General features: G+C 52.3%; 4 protein-coding genes across 4 annotated transcripts; all 4 read right to left on the bottom strand.

Annotated features, from left to right (window-relative positions):
• Nucleotides 1–249: 249 nt before the first annotated feature.
• STEHIDRAFT_90567 (CyP450 monooxygenase) lies at nt 250–3189 on the bottom strand. Its single transcript, XM_007299447.1, has 10 exons — nt 2911–3189; nt 2521–2629; nt 2426–2452; nt 2174–2362; nt 1935–2083; nt 1616–1849; nt 1534–1547; nt 1277–1463; nt 831–1197; nt 250–732 (listed from the first exon to the last, which is right to left on the bottom strand). Exons 1-10 carry the CDS (start codon nt 3122–3124, stop codon nt 657–659), a joined length of 1566 nt encoding a protein of 521 aa, XP_007299509.1. The 5' UTR covers nt 3125–3189; the 3' UTR covers nt 250–656.
• A 1140-nt stretch (nt 3190–4329) lies between these two features.
• STEHIDRAFT_165245 (FAD/NAD-P-binding domain-containing protein) lies at nt 4330–6799 on the bottom strand (the record flags this gene model as incomplete). The annotated part of the gene is made up of 12 exons (XM_007299577.1): nt 4330–4551; nt 4682–5110; nt 5202–5328; nt 5396–5514; nt 5575–5628; nt 5706–5772; nt 5843–6084; nt 6137–6219; nt 6274–6342; nt 6401–6455; nt 6514–6666; nt 6746–6799. 12 exons carry the CDS (start codon nt 6797–6799, stop codon nt 4492–4494), a joined length of 1512 nt encoding a protein of 503 aa, XP_007299639.1. The 3' UTR covers nt 4330–4491.
• A 2221-nt stretch (nt 6800–9020) lies between these two features.
• STEHIDRAFT_117992 (FAD/NAD-P-binding domain-containing protein) lies at nt 9021–11303 on the bottom strand. Its single transcript, XM_007299576.1, has 11 exons — nt 11236–11303; nt 11013–11165; nt 10900–10954; nt 10772–10840; nt 10631–10713; nt 10337–10578; nt 10180–10246; nt 10067–10120; nt 9891–10009; nt 9694–9820; nt 9021–9552 (listed from the first exon to the last, which is right to left on the bottom strand). The coding sequence occupies exons 1-11, from the start codon at nt 11269–11271 to the stop codon at nt 9109–9111; spliced, it is 1449 nt and encodes a 482-aa protein (XP_007299638.1). The 5' UTR covers nt 11272–11303; the 3' UTR covers nt 9021–9108.
• A 2128-nt stretch (nt 11304–13431) lies between these two features.
• STEHIDRAFT_165243 (uncharacterized protein) lies at nt 13432–19770 on the bottom strand (the record flags this gene model as incomplete). Its single annotated transcript, XM_007299575.1, has 4 exons — nt 13432–17626; nt 17768–18231; nt 18343–18983; nt 19581–19770. The coding sequence occupies 4 exons, from the start codon at nt 19768–19770 to the stop codon at nt 13801–13803; spliced, it is 5121 nt and encodes a 1706-aa protein (XP_007299637.1). The 3' UTR covers nt 13432–13800.
• Nucleotides 19771–20023: the final 253 nt, after the last annotated feature.

Below are 20023 nucleotides of genomic sequence, written 5' to 3'. Positions count from 1 at the left end.
CCGCGAGATGCTGGAAGACCGGAAGAGTCGAAGGGCTTCGGTGACTCACACGAGGACGGGGATTTCGAGTGTTCAAAATTGAATTCTCGATCTTAACCTTTCTTCCCTCCTACGATCGACGATTGTGAAAATGAGTCAGGAGATTGGTGGGCTCCGAGGCATCGAGCATCGACCGTCCATGCCTGCAATGGACCATGACGATCGAAAAGTAGGAAGCGGGAAAGAATTCTATCGTCGTGGGCGATTGGAGCGGGATCTGGGTACCGGTGGAGGTAAGCACGTTTACAAGTCATAACATGTACAGTATGTACACATCCACACGAAGGAAAAGTAAGGATTTGACACGATGAATAAGACCTACGGATAAATGAAGCTTTGGTGGACAGAAGAAGTACAAGGAATTCGTGAATTGACAAGAGGTACAAAAAAGGGGGAGAAGAAGATGGACAAGAAGTGTGGTTTGCATAAGTTGTCATTATCATCAAGTACGGTGTTCGGAATCGTGGTCGTCGTTCGTCATATAGGCCTTCAACCAGTTATGAGTACAGGAAGGCGGGAGAATGGATGGGTTGTGGAGTATGGAAGATATAGACAGGAAGGAAATACGTGGTTGAAGGTCAGGTCGGCAACGAGGACTCATGGCAGGAAACGAAAGCTTAGCCAGTGGCTCTGATGAGCATTTCGGTGTCCTTAGACCTCGGCTTGATACTGCACTCGAAAGGCATCGGGGTACTACAAAGACGAAACGAAGGTTTATCAGCCTACATACCCAAAACCGCGGAAGAGAGGCAGACAGAGCGGGAAGAATGACAGCAGAAAGGACCACATACCCCATAATGCCACTCGAGAACTCCCCCTTGGGCTCCTTCACCTCTCCCGTCTCCTTATCGACCTTCTTCCCCACCTCAAAGCTCGCTAACACACTGACCATCGTGATCCACGCGAAGCTCATAGCCATCCATCGTCCGGGACACATACGTCTACCGAACCCAAACGCATGATCTACGGCTGCGAGGGCTTTGGCGTCGATGGGATAGTCAGGGTCGTTGGAGAGGAAGTGGTGGGGATCGAAGGTGAAGGGGTCAGGATAGAGCTCGGGGTCGTGGAGGATAGACCAGGCATTTCCGATGACGATGGAGTCTTTCGGGATGAAATATCCCTTGTAAAAGTCATCGGTCATGACACGGTGAGGAATGGCTGTATGCGTGACGAATAGCGATATCTCAGCTCTCATATTTGGACCGGAAGACGGGGTCAAGACTTAGTATGAACATACCGAACGGAGCGACTTGGTGCCAGCGCAGGACTTCTTTCATGAGAGCAGAGCAGTAGGGCAGATGAGGTTCGTCCGAGAAATCAGGGAGACGATGGCCAATGACGGAATCAATTTCGGCCTGGGCCTTCTTCTGGATGTCGGGGTACATTGTCATGGCCAGAAAGAAGGTCGCCAGGACGGACATTGTCTACGACGCCCAGTAATTAGTAAAATGAACCGCAACGAACACCAACATGTCAAATCAAAGGAGGACTCACGGTGTCCGCGCCAGCTGTGTCGATGAGTCACGAGGAAGAAGTCAGAAAGAAGAGCTACAATCGAGGTCACGGAACCACGAACCGGTATAGATTGTCGCTCCAATGCTCTTGATCATCTCCTCCTGATAGGCCTTATTCTGTTCACCCTTGATGTCCCTCAATGCAATGGAGGTGAACGAAGGGACAGCAGTGCCGTTGTTCATCGAGTCTTTGACAAAGTCGAAGGGGGCAGAGCAGTAATGGTCGACGAAGGCACGCCATTCACGGGCTTTACGCTTGAAGCCTGCGCCAGGGATCCATTCGGGGACGTGCTTCACTGTCAAGTAGTCCAGGCATGAGCACCAAGTGTTGCGGAGAAAATGGAGAATGTTGGTAAAGGAGATGACGTGCACGGTACGTACAGGCTGGAATCAGGTCGACGAGCCATGAACCAGGATTGCCGGCCTTGTCGATGATATCGAGCGCCCCTTGAGCCCTTTCAAGATACGGATCGTTGTGCGTCCTGATGTCTAGCCCGTAGGAGATATCCATAATCACCGAACCTGCCATACTAATCGCGCCACACATCACGACAATCAAGGGTTCCGTAGAGTCAGGGCGCTGGCCGTAAGAGTTGTCCGCAAGGAAAGGAGCAACTTACAGCCGAACATGATCCCGGAAATCGTCAGGTGTGTCCGCAAGGCGTCGCAGGAAGTCGTGTGCGGCCTTGAGCTGTTTGGGTCGGAACCGGACCAAGGCTGAAGGTTGGAAGTGGTGGTGGAACAGTTTCCTGGAGTGTTTCCACCAGTTGTTGTACGGCGTAAAGCCTAGGGACCAGTAGAACCCCATGCTAACGTTGCGTTAGATGGTCAGATATCATGATACTAGTCAATCACGGCATGACTGAGCTTACAGCTCATTCATCATAGGCATGCGGGGTCTAAGAAGAGTAGGGAAGAAATAGTCAGGGTCTCAGACAGCTAGTTCGGAAAACTCGGGGTGCCTCACCGGTCAGAATAGATCGCGGAACGCTTGTCGAGAAGGTCATCTGCAGCCTCTTTCGAGTTGAGTACGATAACATGTGTTCCGAGGACTTCGATGTGGATAATATCAGAGTCTACAAAGATATACAAGGTCAGCTTGGCCTGCATGGGAGGCTCTGGGTCGCAGAACAGGGGTAAGTATTTTGGAGCGTCTAAATGGAGACGGCTCGCTTCGGTCCCGGGCCTCAGGGTAAGCAGGTTCACAAACGCCAGAGAGATAACATCCTGCTCTCCCTTCGAGTAACCCGACCGTAGTCGCAAAACCGACGTAGGCAAAGCCTTCATCAAAGTTGTAGGTCGTTGGATCCCAACAAAACTTCTCCGAGCAGAGAGGACAAACAATGAGGACACTCACCGAGTTCGCGACCCCAGTCTGTGAACACCTTGTAGATGTATTCACTCGGAAGGTTGAATATATTTCCGAGCAGTGGCAAAGGCTTCGGACCAGGCGGGTAAGGGAGGCATAAGGGATTCCTTCGTCGGCGCTGAATAAACCTGTAGGCAACGAGGAGAGAAATGGCGAGCGTAGCAAGAGCAATGGACCGGAGCGTCGAGGTGAAGTACATCATGAGCAGTCGTTATGAAGTTGTTACAATGAAGAAGAGGAAAGCGTGAAACCGAGCGCGAAGAACTACGCGACCTCAACCGTAGAGATCCTGAAGTCAAGTCCGAGAAATATGACGATGGGTCGCCCATTTTGGTCTCAGGGCAATAAATAGTGCTCAAGAGATTCGAGAATGTATTATTAATCGTGGAATTCAAACAACGAAAACATGAGTGGACTGGGTGGGATAAACGTTCTAATCTTGACGCGAGACACTAGGCGCCAAGTTTAACTAAAGAAAGACAAGCGATCCGGGAGCCTCGAAAGCACGTCCACCACGAGTATCGGGACATACCTTTACACTAAAACAGCTTAGGTTGGCCGCTGTCTAACTCGATGGAATAAATTCCTTCCCAAGTTCGAATTTCCATGGGGTAAGACCTGGACCGTCCAAGGGTTGCGCGAAGGATGAAGAACAATTCCTGTAAGCGGTCCTGTATTTATGCTGTAAGTATTGGTAGTGGGAGATGGTGGTAAACGAGAAGAGCTTGCGCTTACCGGGCTTACCACCGTCGAACATGAATGCCTCGGAAAAGAGCAATATTCAAATTGGTAGGCCAGACCCCTTGTCATAACTAGGCCATGACCCTGGAATTGGTTTCCCGAAGAAGACCGAAGCGCAGGCCAGGTGGCACTCGACGAAGGTGGAAAGAGGTGGCACTGCAGATTCTGATCCCTCTTGGTCCACAGCGAACGCACAGAATCTGATTACGATGATCTCGAGCCACGATCTCAAAGTAACATGGCCATTGGTTAGCAGACAGGACAGAATGGCTCCTGAGGAAGTCGCTAGTGCAGGTAAGTCTGGAACTCGTATGTGACACTACTGTCCTCGTTGGCCTCATGCAGCCTGGCAAGCGCATACGCGAGAACGTGAAGCCCTAAGGTGGCCGTTCAACTTTCCATAATGAGCATCGCATAATGGTAAGGTTGAAGTCCACGTTGTCCCACTGTGACCTTCGACGAAAATTCATTATACCAGGCACGCCCAGGCCTCACCATTGCGGGGCCGATGACCTTCTTTCCCCGCTGTGGCTTTCGTGAGCTTTAGCAATAAGCAGCAGCGGCTAACATGTCTGCTGTATTCCGTGCTTCTGCAGAATCTACGAGCTCTCCCCCGAGCGCAATGTAATGGTCTTCACGACAAAGATTATTACTATTCCACGCGGTATAATGTCAAGCCATATGGTGTCGGGAAGAGACTATTCCTGATACGCACAGAAATGTCTTCTGATGGAGCTACTGAAGACCACAAGCGAGAAAGTATGGGGTATAGATTTTAGATGAAATACCTGTGAACCAAAGACGAATTATCGGCGAGTAAAATGTCCTCTACGATGCCCGTTCGTCCACGTGCTGCTGGGAGGATGTCAAAGCAATATCTTCCGTGGCCTAAAGATAAAGAGATGAGATGAGATCGTCAGAGTCTTGTCAAACACTCAAAGATAAGCGAAAAAAATGGTGCAGTTATGTAGCGCAACATAAGGGCACAGCGCGACAACCATTGCAACAACGACTCAACTTGTATATTGAGCTCGACCTCCATCTCGACCTTTCCCTCCCTGGCACGTTCCCTCAATAACCCCCACTCCACCCACCAGTTGTCCGCCTCGTCCTCCGCGTCGTAGCCGAAAATCTCCCTATTGTCGTCCCACTGTGCCACGTTCCCGTCGTCATCGTCGCTGTCGTCGCCACCGAGTACGTCCTTTCCCTCGTCGTACTTGGCTCGCATGGCGGCATCGCGCCCACGCGTCATGTCGCTCGGGGGCATAGTCATGAAATGGATATTGTCCACATCGAGTTCACGAATTTTTTTGACCCGAGCTTGCCGTAGGTCTTGGAAAGCATAAAGGAATGATGGGATCTGATCGCGTGTGCGTAGATGGCTGAATAATTTTGCTAGTACGGAGGCGTCTTCGAGGGCCATGGCCCATGTTTGGATGACACCTGGCTGTTGGCGGGATAGAACGGGTAGTACATTAGGAATCCAGTCGCGGAAACTATTCGGAAGCACAAGCGCCGATAGAGGGGAGAAGACGTACAGGAAATGGGTGGGCCGCGTCTCCAACGACGACCATTCGTCCCGAATCGTCCACCCAGTCCTCCAGAGTTTCTCGTTCCACGACTTTGATGCGTCTTGGAGTTGACAGTCTGGCGAGTTTTCGTAACCTAAATGGAAAATCAAATCGCGGATGAGAGCACGCTCATTTTCCGAAACGTGGGAAATTTGACTGACCTGGGTTCCGCACCGACGGTATGACGAACGAAGTATTCTGTCGGTACGATATCGTCCCAAACGTCTCTCGCCCCATCATCTGGAGCATAGAAGTAGAAAGCACAGTCGCCCGCGGCGTTCTGTAGAAGCTTTTCGTGAGCCTCTACTTCGATTGGTGCGTCGGAAAGAGGGAGACGTACTATTCGGAAACACAAAGCACAATGGCTATCTCCGAACCACACATACTGGGATGACTAGAGGAAGAAATGGTGCCACAATTGAGGACCAGACCATAAACCGTTTAAAGCACCGTGAAATAATCCTGACGTACCACTTCGTTATCCAGAAACTGCCGTAGTTCTTCGTCCGCACGCATTGCAGCACCCGGAATGACGGAACTGGTGCGATTGAAGTCAGCGTACCCTCCCTCATGCTTTAGCCAGTTTTCTCTGAAAGAAGAAGCCGTACCTGAACATCATGAGGCCCATCGGTTTACCGATGTCGAGAAGTCCCTGCACTTGCACTCGACATAACCCATGAGCACCATCTGCACCGATTATAACATCCGCCAGGCAATATTCGCGCTTGCCACCACGAACAAACGTGACTCGTCGTTCATCAGGGTTAACAGACAGGACTTCTGAACTCGTCCGCACAGTAGCGCCCAGCTCTGTGGCAATTTCATAGAGGGTCTCCCGTAGTGTCGCGTGCTACGATGATGGTTAATGGAGGAGGACCAGTAGCAGCAAAGCATGGACGTACGGGAACGGCTGCGAATTCACCACCTGCTTCCTTCAACAACTCGGCGACCCATCTATGAGACCCTAGAATGTCCCCGTCTCCCACTGGACAAATAAAGCTAAGAACCCAAAATAGGAGTGGAGATAGAGTGCACGCACATTTTGACATGAGAACGGCATCCGTAACCAGGCTAATGTTGTCAATCCGGTCACTCAGACCCCAGTGGTCTAGAGACATGTAAATGTCAATGTTGTCCTCCAGAAGGGCAGAGAGAGTCGAGCGTACGGAAGATCTTGGTCATATTTGGAGGCATTCTCATCCCACCAGAGAAGTCGGCGGCCTGAAATAGAGTTGAACACGAGCCATAGACAGTAAGAAAGCGGGACTGTTCGACGTACGTGGCTGATGTCGGCTTCGCTCTCCAATACAAGAACATTATGTCCAACGCGCCTGAGACCGATGGCACAAGCAAGGCCGGATATGCCCCCGCCTACGATGACGAATTGGAGGGGCAGCCGCGTCTGAAGCGGGACGGATGGAGGTCGTCTGTACTAGAGGTCGTATGACAGTGTGCGAGTCACGAGTGTCAGCAAACGGAAGCAAACAAGAGGAAGAATAATGACCGCTCACTGGGCGTGGTCGGGAGCTGCTGGATGCGGGGTTCATGGTGGAGGAGGCGGACATTCTACGCGTGCTGAAAAGTGGAGAGCAAAGAAGGGAATGGCGTTGGTGCAAGCATCGGTTACTGTTATGGGTTAGTTCAATATAGGTGGCCGCATTATTTGAATTTTAGCTCGATGACCGAGGCAACGGACATCGTTCGGAGTGGAAACCACGAAATGAGCCATAAATGAGCGGTCCCAGGAGGCCAGGGATGCCAGCTCGTCGGCCTTCCTGTTATTAGAGGGCTGGGCACCTTCGTCTTTCTCGACCGCGGTATACATAGAAGTCAAAGCAGCTCTTCTAGTTTTAGGTGTTGAATAGATGCAGTCTTGACCGTTTGACCGGTGATCTGTTCGAAATGATTGGCAGAGTGATGGTCCGATGACGGTCGGGAGCAAACGAGATATCATCGGGGGATGAAAGTCATCTAATCTAATCAGTACCTGACCCGGACTCCTCCGTCGGTGATAATTTCGGTGATAATTTATTTACTTCACTTGAACCATCTATGAGGGGACACTAGCCATCCCATTCTACATGGAGTGTATATATCTGCACTTTCAAAAAGGAATACGGACTAATCGCATGAGCAGGTATGAGAGTCACGCGCTGTCGTGAGGCCACTGGAGAGAAAAAAGGGAGAGAGGCTATGTGGCACCAGTGTGGCCCATGGAAGGAGGAGGGGTTGCAATGGATTGTGAATCATAAGTACTTCAAATGCAGCATTATCACTTGCCCAACCTGAAATAATAGAGGGTGATTCAAGGAGGTGAGGAAGATCCATGACAAAAAACTGCCCATAAGTCAGTGCAGCTTAAGTGGAGGGAGTCGGTCGGTGTTCTTAACGAGTCTAACGAGAGGTTTGTGATCTGACGGTCGGCGAGTATCTTGAAGTATGCAAGAGCGGAACAGCAGATCAGGGCAAGAGCACTGGACTGAGTGTATTGTATTTGATATCTTCGTCTCTCATATTTACTCAACTGTGGCAGTGGTTGGCAGGGAGAGTGATTCGAGAATGCACAAGGAGATAGGCGGAGCCAGATCTAGAGAGCCTCAAACGAGCTCGTGATGTCCCAAAATTAGTCTCAGAGTCGTGCTATACGGTTCATACCAATAATTTCGGGTTCGCACGTGTAAGTTTTGCCAAAAACGGCGGCAAAGAACTATTGACAACCGGGTCAAAGTAAACGTGGGACATGCCTCAACCTCAAACTAGGGATACGATAACTCAGCAAAGAGGAAGGAAGGATCGTTAGAAGTGAATCGATCAACCCGCATCCACTTTCAAGTTGGCAGACGGTTTCAGCTCTACTGGAGGCTGAGCTTGAAAGACTCACATACCTCAACAGGACAAGATTACTTGAGCCAGTCCTGACACGCCGGTTTTCGTATGGTGCTGGTTTCCGAGACGAAGACTGGCATACAGTAGTACCTTGGAGCAGCAGGTTAGAGTTCAGAAACTCGGATCAGCGCGCCCCGAAAAGTCCCGACCGGAGAAAACGAAGCCAAAGGACGACATGTACAGGTGCTCGCTCGCGAACTTATCGGATATGGAGAGCCTACCCTCCCACCATGGAGCAAAAGCCATACCAGTGTACGGCCTCCGAGAGACTACACTGGATGGGCATAGGGAAGTATGGGGCTAGCTTGAAGTCGAAGGCTGGAGCAGCAGTAGTGGTAGTATCTCGAAACTGAAGGGGTCGCTTGAAAAGGATGTTTGCAAAGGACCAGCGATCGAGGTTGCTCTACGACCTGCTCCAGCCATTGAAAGTTATTAATACGTGTCAACATCCGTGAGAGTGATAGCCTATCATAGGAATAACCAGGTTTAATCGGCTTCCGGGAGGCTCGTTGGTAACAGTCCGCGAGGCCAGTGAGGAAGACAAAGTTCCCCATGTCAACCTGGCACAGAGTTCGAGATTGAGTCTAGGCCAAACGCCTGTCGTCTGTCGAATTGATGGGGCAGAAGGAAGGGAAATAACCGCAGATACAAATCAAAACTCCTGACGGAGCCCAAAAGGCAAGAGAAAATATGGTACATCAAGGATGAATTACATACGGAAGAATTGGATTATACGAGTGGAGTGGTCTGTAAGGTACACTTGTCCGTCCACGTGTTATAGGAGAGGGGTCCGCGGTCATTGAGGAGCAACTTTTTCTCTAGCCTAGAGAGGAAAGAGATGTTAGACATCTGTCAAATTTCCGGAAGATGATCCAAACAGGATTACTGTTCAATAAAACCCAAAGATGAAATATAGTATAGTGATGGAACAAATACAACATGCAGTAGGGAGGGAGAGGCTACGAAGTCGAACTGAGAGCAACGGAATCTATTGTTGCAACAGCGACTCAACTTGTATACTCAGCTCGACCTCCATCTCAATCTTCCCCTCTCTGGCACGCTCCCTCAACAAACCCCACTCCACCCACCAGTTGTCCGCCTCGTCCTCCGCGTCGTACCCGAAGATCTCCCTATTCTCATCCCACTGGGCTACGTTGCCATCCTCATCATCGCCACCGAGTACATCCTTGCCAGCGTCGTATTTGGCTCGCATGGCGGCATCGCGTCCACAGGTCATTTCGCTTGGGGGCATAGTCATGAACTGTATATTTGCCATGTCGAGTAGGCGGATTTTGGTGACCCGAGCTTGTCGTAGATCTTGGAAAGCGTATAGAAACGATGGGATCTGATCGTGTGTGCGTAGATGGCTGAATAACTTCGCTAGGACGGAGGCATCTTCGAGGGCCATGGCCCACGTTTGAATTGCTCCTGGCTGTTGGCCAATGAGATGTTACGTTGTCAGACCAATCGCAGTAACGGACTCTCAGGAATGAAAAGGATCTTAAGACTCATTGGTAGCCCCGGAGGAATGAAGGGAGTAGAATAATATGGTTGATCAAGTGTCAAGACGTACGGGATATGGATGGGCCGCGTCTCCGACGAGGACCATTCGTCCTGAATCATGTACCCAGTCTTCCAGGTTTGCTCGTTCAACGACTTTTATACGTTTCGGTGCCGCAAGTTTCGCAAGTTTTCGTAGCCTACATGTCATGCCGCAAAATATAATTCCCAATCAGAGCACGTCGTTTTACCGTGATAGAAATGACTAACCTAGGTTCTGCACATACCGTATGCCGCACAAAATCTTCTATTGGAACAACGTCACCCCAAACATCTCGCGCTTGCTCATCCGGGGCGTAGAAATAAAAAGCACAGTCATCCTGCTTATTCTGGACGTACTTTTCGTGAGACTCGACCCTGATGAGCTGATAAAAATTGAGACTTACTATTCGGAAACACAAAGCACAATGACTATCTCCGAACCACACATACTGCGTCGACTGACAGGAAAAGACGATGTCTCAGTCAAAATATGTATAAATATAGATTCCTGACGTACCAGTTCGGTCTCAAGAAACTGCCGCAAATCTGCGTCCGCATGCATTGCCGACCCAGGAATGACGGAACTAGAATAGTTCAGTCAGTAAAGCGGATATGGGATCCAGAGACGGTACTGAAAGTCCTCCACGTCGTATAATCATCTAGCCGCAACTCACCTGAACATCATGAGACCCGTTGGTTGGCCAATGTCGAGAAGCCCTCTTACTTGTAGACGACATATCCCATGAGCGCCATCTGCGCCAATAATAACGTCCGCCGTGCAAGTCTCCCGTTTGCCATCACGAATAAGCGTCACCAGGCTATCATCGGCGTCAACTGACAGGACCTCCGAACGCGTCCGCACAGTAGCGCCAAGCTCAGTCGCGATTTCGAACAGTGTTTCTCGTAATGTAGAATGCTGAAGGGAGGATCAGGAGCGACTTGGGATGCGAAGAGGTAAAGATGCGTACATGTACAAACGTGAATTCTCCACCCGCTTCCTGCAACATCTCCGCGTCCCATCTGTGAGCGCCTAGAGGCTCTCCGTCCCCGACTGGGCAGACAACTATAAGAAATCGGAGTATAAGAGAGGAGTAAAATAGTATACGCACGTCTCGACATGAGGACACGTTCCGATACCGAGCCAATCTTCTCGATCCGGTCTCCTAACCCCCAATGGTCTAGCGACATGTGAAAATCGATTTCGGGACCAAAGACAACCATACAGAACTGGACGTACGGAAAATCTTCGTCATATTTGGTGGCATCCTCATCCCTCCGGAGTATTCAGGTTTCTGACCACAGCTGAATATGAGCCCGAGACCGCGCAAGGAGCGTGGTTGTTCTACGTACGTGATAAATGTCTGTTTCACTCTCCAGTACAAGAACATTATGACCAACACGCTTGAGACCTATAGCACAAGCAAGACCAGATATGCCCCCGCCTATAATTACGAATTGAAGGGGCAATCGTGTCTGTAGAGGAGTGGATGGGGGAGGTCTAAACTGAAAGTCGGACAATGGTGTTTAGGTCAATGTACCGAAGCAATCAAAAGTTTAGACATTGGCTACACACTGAGTTTGAGTGAGAGCTGCTAGAGGCGGGATTCATGGTGGAAGAGAGCACGCTACGTGTCGTGAAAAATGGAGGGCAGAGAAGGGAGGAAGTGATGGTGCTGACATTGGTTAAGTAGGAAAGGGGCTGGAAGCTCGTCTAGATTCGTCGGCGAGAAGGCTTCACATCAAATTAATTCACAGATCTCGTCGCCGGTCGCGTGGGGTGAGAGAGGCACGGATCCTTCTGTCTCCGCGTTCTCTCTCTTTGAGGGTATCCATCGGGGTAGTCCTTAAATTGTGAAATTCTTCTGGCGGGAGGGTTCACCCGGAGCAAAGCACGGTCACGATCAGGTCCATCGTTAATGCGCGTTGTCAACGACGATGTCGAGCTTGAGCTCGAGAGCGCTCCAGACGATGTAGGAGTGCATCGGAACGCTTCGCCTGAGCACGGATTGCAACGCTGGACGGTTAATCGGTGATTAGACGACTATACGGAGGTAAACGCAGGAACGGGTCGAATTTCGAATGCACAAGTTGCCGGCATTTTGATTGTACGTCATGCGTGGCGCATCAAGGGCCACCCCAAGCGACAGCTCGCTCAAACACCGGCCGGCCCCGGGACTGGGTCCGTCAGGATCATCCCGACGGTATTTCTTGAGGATTTCTTTGGCGAGAGAGCGACTCAACGCACTCAAGCACTCAAATATTCATGTGCTGTATCAGAGACCACTTATGTCCCCTCTTGAAGCCCTCAAAGGTGCAGTATTATGTGAGGCTTTGAGGTGGCTTCGCAAGCTACGGGGCTTGTATGGAAGTTATCGCATGAATACGATGGAAGCGACGCTTGAATGTCGAGCGCAGTTAGCGAATCTCTAGCCATCAGACTCTGAGACCGTGATGGCGAAAGAAACTCACCACGGATACCAAGGCAAAGATCTTCAACGACTAGTGCTGTAAAGATTGTCGAGCACGCATTTCCTCCATATCTTAGGGCCTATCCGGTAGTCAATTAAATCATGTGCGAGGGCACCAAGTCTTGAGGTGAAAGGCTACAAATACGGTTGTGAAGCCGCTCCCAAAGAGTAGTTATTGAACGTCGATGAACGTCCATCGCTTGGGGGAAAAACCAACTCAGGTGACTTGAAGAGGTAAATCTAGAGAGAAGCAAGTGCTGCTGTAAGTTCGGTTCACAGGAGATGAGTATCGGTTGAACGCTCGCGATCGTATAGTAGGTAACATCCATTGTGGTTCGCGGCACCCGATATCGAGTTTATATCGAGTCGTGGAACAACGCCTCCGTACGGTGTGGCAACTACGGCCCATACGTTCACCGCGATTTCAACTCAATACGTAGGAGGTATCAAACCATATGACTTGGTAAATGTCGGCCGACAGCACCGTAGAAGGGCAGGCTCAAGCTTGAGTTTGAGTTTCCGAGCTAGGACCTCACGTCGTTTTCGCTCTCCAATCACGGCAGTGAGCGTATGCTGCGTCGTTACGAAAAGCATATCGGAACGAAAGGAATAATAAGCTCTGAGCTAGCTTTAGTTGGAAGGTTACGATACCAAGCGTTATAGGCCGCGCAAGGGGCGCTGATGAATTGGTGGCGCAAGTGGCGTAGCAGGAGGAGTTCACAGGCTGAGGCTCGTTTTACACAAGAGCATGACGGTGGCACGCTAGAAGAGATGGCGCCGTCATCTAGTCTTCCGAAGGTTTCTGACAGAGCACCAGAGAGCCGATGGCGGACCGTCATTGTTAATTCCGGGGAAAAAGCGACTTGATGAGCGGGTGCCGAGGAAGGGAAGGAGGAAAATTGAGAAGAAGCTGCTATGACGGGAAGAGAACAAGATGCTCACGGGCTCTCGCAAAAGGAATGGAACCCAAAAGAACCGGTGTGAGAGACTTGCTAAAGGACATGATCACCGCGAGGTTCTTTTCATTACCGATAATTGACCTTCGTCGGAAAAGGAATATCAGAAACGTAGCGATCCTGACAATTTCCTCGACCACGGCGGCCCGTCAGCGTGATGAAAGAAAGGAAAGCGGGACAGAAGACGCACCCAGAAGCTTCTGAGTTCGAACTTCCCAGATACGTCAGCCAAGGAAAATGCAGGAAAATCACTAGGCGTTGAGGATGGCTGGCCTACGACAAAGGCTCATAGGAAAATGCAGTCAAAACCAGGTTCGAGGCAAACGCTACATGGGTCTTGGATAGAGCAGTCGTGTCATTCGTAAGTCGTCGTAAGTGATCCGGAATATAAGTGCAACAAGGACTGAGACAGAACCAATGAAATAGGGGAACAGGTCATACTATGCAACAGGACGAAAGAGCAAAGTGGATAAGTCAATAGAACGAAACCCAAAGCAGATGCGTATATATAGAGACAGATGCGAAATTATCCAGGAATCAAAGCGAATCGAGATAACACCATGAGCCAGAAATCAGAGGTACAGATCTAATGGTCCTCGCAAAAAAAGAAAGGTCGTGAACGTGGTATCAATGAAACACACAACAGGCAAATAAGGAGATGGAGAGGGATAAAACGTCGAACAAACCGTCACGGTTAGAAATACAATCCCTTGATTACGCAGCCTGCCCTTGATACTTCTTGATGAGCTCCCTTAGCCTCGCCTGCCCAAACGCCATGTGTTGCCCGATTACGCCCACACTTCCAGCAGCACTGTTACCAACCTCCTCATGTCTTATGTTATTCTTCAACGCATCGCTTTCCCCAGCACCTCCAGAGGCTTCCGTCACCATCGGTAAGGCCTTAGCCATTGGTGAAGACGACAGCACGGGCATGGAAGTCCTTCGTCCCCAGCCCGGACCTCGCGCCAACGAAGCAGTCGACGACAAAACAGGTGTGGCGAGAGAGTTGGACACACTGGCAGGAACAGAAGCTGACTTGGCCGTAGGAACAGGACTTGCCAACGGGGACGGTGTCTTCCTCACGGCTGCGGCACCAGAAGGTGGTGTCGAAGACAAAGAATGTTTCGCTTTAGGATTCGAGGGAGCGAGGAGTGCCTTCGGTTTTCCTACAGCGGGAGCGGGCGTCGCGAGCTTTTTGTCGGATTTGTCGCCAACGAGGGCCTTCGGCTTTCCTACGGTAGCGACATGGGCAGGTGTCGAGGCCTTCGCATCGGCATTGTCACCAGCCGTCGAAGACCAAATCGCCGTGACCTGGGTGACTTTGCCTCCCCTACCTCCTCTCGCGGACCTCACATCATACTTGCTCACGGCACTATCCAAACCTGTAGCCTGTTTTGGGCCACCTTGTCGCGGCGGAGGGAAAAGGTTCTGCACTGAAGGAGGAAGCTTCTTCGGGAGCGGAATATGATGAGGCTTGGGTGCTGGGGCAGGGGCACTGGCAGCCAGCGCAGCCTCGAACCGAGCACGGGGAGAAAGAGGAGTAGAATTCGGAGGGTTACTTGGATCCTGTCGGATAGCAGACTGGCGAGCGCGAATGGTGGCCATGGGCACGAATCCGGATGAACGAGGATTGGGCGCCGACGATGGTTCCTCCACTGTCTTCGGGTCCACTTCTTGCTTCTTCGCTGTAGTATCCTCCTCAGCCTTTCCTCCAAGGTCGGGCAACGTCCCCAATACAACCGCAGGTGAGACCGGAACCGATCCCACCCCTCCTCCACCCTTGTTCAGATCCTCCAGCGGTGGTACGTCCGGCACCTCCACTGGCGTGACCTTCCCCAACCACTCCGCCACCCTCCCCTTTGCCGCTCTTCTCAGCCTGACCGCCTCCTCCTTCTCTTCTCTACCCTCCTTACCCTCCCTCCTCGAGTTTTTCCCGCTCCTCCTCTCCTTATCCTTCTCTCTATCTCTATCTCGATGACTCCGTTTCTTCCCCTCGGAAGCTACACTCTTCCCCTTGCCCTTCTTCGCCGTCCATGCACCCCGTTCCGACTCCCCAGATCCACCAGACCTCGAATGCCCATCTCGTCCCTGCTTCTGCGTCCTCTCCTCCGAAATATGATCGTCCTCGACATCAGCATCGACGTCCAAAGGTCCAACACCAGAAGCAGAAGGGACAACCGCATCATGTGAAGGTGAATTCCGCACCCCTCCCATCTCCACATCGACGACGCCCGGACCAGCACCACCAAGCCCACCACCCATCCCCATCCCCATCCCCTCCGCACCACCTCCCAACGTCAAGCTCGAAATCGCCGAATCCATCGTAACGTCCTCTGGACCCCCCTCCCCTCCTCTAGCCACCGGTGTAGGTATCTTGATCGGCTCCACTCCTCCACCAACTCCTCCACCGGCAGCCTGCACCTGCGCCTGCAAACCAGAAATAACGCTCCTCACATCCGCCCGTCGTTCCTTCTCTAGTTTACGTGTCCCTACGTCCGCGAGCAGACGGCGTTCGAGGGCGTCCAGGCCGCTGAGTTCGTGTTCTTGTTCGTCTGCTTTTCTAGGCTTGAGAGATGCTGCGAGGTGGGTGTATGAACGAGGTGATGAGAGATGCTTTTCGGAAAGTTTTGAAGGTGAAGAGCTTGATAGTCCCGGAACGTCGTCATTGATATAGGTAGCACGAGCGATGGGCGTGAGTGGGTTGAGAGCGTTCGGGGAACCATCACCATCACCACCGCCGCCACCGCCACTCGTCTTCCTCTGCCTCGGCGGCTTGAGCAGACTCAACGCAGATAACGTCGGCGTCTTTGGCGTGACGCTCAATAACCCCACATCTCCATCCCTATCGTGTGCGCCCTCCCCAGTGTTAGCGTCAACCTTCACCTTCTCGCCCGTGGTGAAGATATCGTTCGCCCGAGTGCGAATCCGAGTCTCCCTGTCCTTATAATCCCTCGTAGGCACAGGCGGACTAGGCAACGTCTTCTCCCTATCCCTCTCCCGTTCCTCCCGTGCACGATCAAGGCTCAACCTCTCCCCCACCCCCTGCATATCATCCGCCAACTGCTCCAACATCTCCACCCTCTCACTCTTGCTCATCGAATACGCGTACTTCTCATTTCCGCGGGCGTAATGTTGGTGCGCGAAAGGATCCACGTTGACGTTGACTGTATGTTTTGGCGATGGGATAGGCCTGGGGGAGTGTAGTTCTGGGCTTTGCGTCTGTGAATGATGTGGGCTTCGTGGACTATGACCGTATTGTCCTTGCCCCGGTGAGCCCGAATGGCCCGACGCAGAGGCAGAGGCAGAAGTCGAAATCGGCGGCGGCAGGTTCGCAAGCGACAGATGCAACTTCGCCTCGCGCGGCGACGTCCCCGTCCCCGTCCTCCCATCCCCTTTCCCATTGGCAGACGCAGACGCAGGGACGAGCGAAGGCGGCACCGGCACCGACGGTCCAGTTACACCACCTCCCGAAGGCTGAACTGTCACCGTCGTAGCAGGAGGAGCGAACCGATGCGAAGTCGGACTGACGCTCCTCCCCCGACTCCGACTCGTCATCCTCAAATGGTTCGAGATCCGCGACGCGCGCTCGCCCTTGCCTTCTTCTTCCTCTCCTGCTCCTACTCCTGCTCCAGAGTATTCACGCTGATGCGAATGCTGCTGCTGGTATCCGAGTGGGACAGGACCGATGTTGTGCATCGTCATCTCCATCGGATTCTGAACAGGTGGAAGCCCCGAAACCCCCATCCCGACATTCATAACCGGATTCCCCACCATCCCCATCCCCATCCCCCTCGAACCCACCGCCCCCGCCCCCGCGCTCGACGGTCGTGGGGGCAGCAATGGAGGTGGTGGATGCGATGGTAACGCAAACGGCGCATAACCTTGCGCTCCATCCATAGGTGGTGGCGGATACCAATATCCCTGCTGTGAGTGTGGCGGGGGAGGTGAGAAGGATGTGTGTCCTGGGTGCTGGTGCGCGGCGTAGGGTTGTTGGTGCGTGGCGTAGGATTGTTGGTGCGTGGCGTAGGGTTGTGATTGTTGGTACGCATGCGAAGGCGAAGCTGGATATGGCGGTGGAGGTGGTGATTGACTTTGAGGAGAAACGAACCAAACCTGATTCGTCGCCGGGTCATAATACGTCTGTGGGATGAGTGGCTGCATGGGCGGGGGCGATAGAGGTGGAGGCGGAGTCATAGGATTAGGGTAACCGTTCGGGTAGGGTGATGCGACGCGGTCGGATGTTGGGGGGAGTGCGTATGGGTAGGGTCCGGGGGCGGGAGACGTAGATGGGTATAGCGCGGGAGACGTAGGCTGGTAAGGCCCAGGAGACATAGGTTGATGTGGGTACGCGTAAGGTCCGGGAGGGGGAGACGTAGGCGTAGATTGGTAAGGTCCAGGAGACGTAGGTGGATAAGGCCCAGGCGAACGAGCGAGGTCGTACATATGCGTGTTCGGGCTGGGGAGAGGTAAGGGTGGAGGGACAGGCGGGAGCGCGAGGGGGTGATAGACCGTGATGGGGATTTCGAGCGAGATGTCTTTCCTGTATTCGCGTACACACCACAACACCAACAAGAACACAGATACAAAGCCATCGTCAGCCTCAACGTCAACATCAACACCAACTAAAGCGGAACGAAAACAGATCGTGGACCGAGAAGAAAAGAAAGAAAGAGGCACTCACGAGCCAAGCGGCATCCCCAGCCTAACCACCAACATACACCTCACCTCAAACAACGCCTCTTTCCTTCCCTTCTCTCTCCCCATCCCCTTCCCCTTCCCTTTCACCATACCCTTTCCTTTCCCTCCTCCCGCCTTCACCACCACGAAATCCTCCTCCTCTTCTTCTTGCACGCTATCCTCCCCATCCTCCTGCACCCCGCGTTGACCACCCCCTGCACCCTTAACCCTCAAACCCCCCCTAACCCCCCTCGCCCCACCCGGTACATCAAAAACGAGCATCGCGAGTCCCTCCGTGCCTGGCTGCGCTACGTAATCCTGTCCTTTAAAATTCACGGTCATGAGCGTATCTGAGATTTGCAACTGTGATTGTGATTGCGCTTGTGGGTTCGGGGAAGATGAAGAAGAAGAGGAGGCCAGGCGGGGAAGGTGTAGGTGTCGAGTAAGTGCGAGGGAGAGGGATGTGTTCTGTTCGTGTACGCGATAACAGACAACGACCACGTTTGTTAGCCAAGCCGACCACCCGAATGTTGGTGGATATGTGATACGTGGTGGATGGTGGATGGGGTATGAACGCACCTTCCGCCCCGAATGATTCTTCACCATCAACTCCACACACGCGCTCTCCCCCGCAATGATAAACCCGCCCACGACCCGCCCGTGCACCCATACTTTCCCATGTTCGCCCACGACAACGCCTTCAGGCTCTTTCCTCCCCATCAACCCGAATCTCGCTCCTCCTTCCCCATCCGCATCCGCATCCTCTCCCTCATCGCGTTCACCACCCTCCCTTATGCCCATCTCCATCCCACCCCGCACCTCCCTAAACCCCTCCACAACATCCACCTCCCTCCTCACCACGACCAACCTCCTCTCTTCTTTCCACACAACCCCCACCGTCGCCCTAACCTCATACCTCACCCTCGCCAATCCTTTCCCGAATTCGATGGAAGAGGGCGAGCTGGGCGGGAGTGGGAATTTGAAGAGGTAGGTGGTGGAGCCGCGGCGGGAGGGGAAGTAGTGTGCTGGGAGGGGGGCGGGTTCTTCGCCTGTCAGGGCGGGATCGTAGGGTGTAGAAGCGTTGGGTGGCGAGGAGGGGAGAGCAGGAAGAGGGAGAGGGTGCGGCAGGACGGCGTTGGAAGGGGGTAAACCGGGACCTTGGAAAAGCCGGCGAGAGTGCAGGAAGTGTGAGGTCGCGGAGTGGTCTCGGGAGGTTAGTTCTGTGCATGAGCAGATGTGGAGGGTTAGTATGTGGTCCTGTGAGGGAGGAGAGTGTGGCGAGAAATCGAAACCCAATGGGACGATCATCCCTCAACTAGATCATTGCCAAGTACTCCAATCACAACATTAAAGGATAAAATGACAGCACTTGGGAGGACAGTCGTGTGGGGCACGAAGGATTTTCGAAAGAGTAGTCGAGGTTTAAAGCGGATCCATCGTGTGCGATAACACAACGGATCACACAAGGCTCAAAAACTGGGTTTGTCGAGAAGGAAGACTCAATGCGTGATAGCATGGTCATAAAGGGGAGATGTCTTTCGAGGATGTCTACATTCAACCCTGTTACGACAGCGTCGCATGCAGGTTTGTCATCGCGGAATGGACCCCTCCAGAGAGGATTTCAGATGCAACACATGTAATGTATGCGTATACAGTTCCGACGCTGAAGCCTTGGGTAGGATCAACGACGCACAACGACGCACCAAGCATAGCTCACATTCCATCTCAAAACAAAACAAAAACAAAACCGAGCGATAACACCATCACACACAGAACCAAAACCAAAACCAGAAAACGAAAAAGAAGGATAAACAGACCTTCAACAGCAAACAGCTCCACCATAATAATCCCAATACCCAGCCCCTTATCCGTCTTACACTCCATCTCCATCTTGCCCGTCACCGCTCCGCCCGCGACGAAGGTAGGATCGGAGAGCGTGATGCTCACTTTGACTTTGGGGTGGTTGGGGGAGGCGTTCATGGGCTCCGGGCGCGATTGGTACGCCATGGTCGGTTGGGTAGGGCTTTCAGTGTGTGTTTGTTCGTCTGGAGTGATATTGTTAGGAAATGAGGAAGGTGGAGGGAAGTATGTGTGGCGTCTTTGCAAGAAATGGTATTGAGAGATGGATGGATGGGTGCGCTCGTAGCTCGCAGGGTCGTCTATGACAATGATAGCATGGCGAGTAACTGGGTTGAGGGCCGACGAGGATATCTCAAGCAGAGGAAGACATTATCGTCGTCGTCGTCGTCGTCGTCGGTGA

Source organism: Stereum hirsutum (genome assembly GCF_000264905.1).
Source record: "Stereum hirsutum FP-91666 SS1 unplaced genomic scaffold STEHIscaffold_2, whole genome shotgun sequence".
Classification (NCBI taxonomy): Eukaryota; Fungi; Basidiomycota; class Agaricomycetes; order Russulales; family Stereaceae; genus Stereum; species Stereum hirsutum.
The sequence above is the reverse complement of the archived record's forward strand: the minus strand, read 5'-3'. Positions and strand labels throughout refer to the sequence as shown.

Excerpts from the sequence above, each read along its gene's own strand:
- STEHIDRAFT_90567 (XM_007299447.1), bottom strand. The coding sequence starts at position 3,124 with ATGATGTACTTCACCTCGACGCTCCGGTCCATTGCTCTTGCTACGCTC. Across the intron at positions 2,630-2,910 it reads AGACTGGGGTCGCGAACTCG|ACTCTGATATTATCCACATC; the intron begins GTGAGTGTCCTC and ends ATATCTTTGTAG. Across the intron at positions 1,850-1,934 it reads CGTCGACCTGATTCCAGCCT|TGAAGCACGTCCCCGAATGG; the intron begins GTACGTACCGTG and ends ACTACTTGACAG.
- STEHIDRAFT_117992 (XM_007299576.1), bottom strand. The coding sequence starts at position 11,271 with ATGAATCCCGCCTCTAGCAGCTCTCACTCAAACTCA. Across the intron at positions 11,166-11,235 it reads GCAGCTCTCACTCAAACTCA|TTTAGACCTCCCCCATCCAC; the intron begins GTGTGTAGCCAA and ends TCCGACTTTCAG. Across the intron at positions 10,247-10,336 it reads ACGGGTCTCATGATGTTCAG|TTCCGTCATTCCTGGGTCGG; the intron begins GTGAGTTGCGGC and ends GAACTATTCTAG.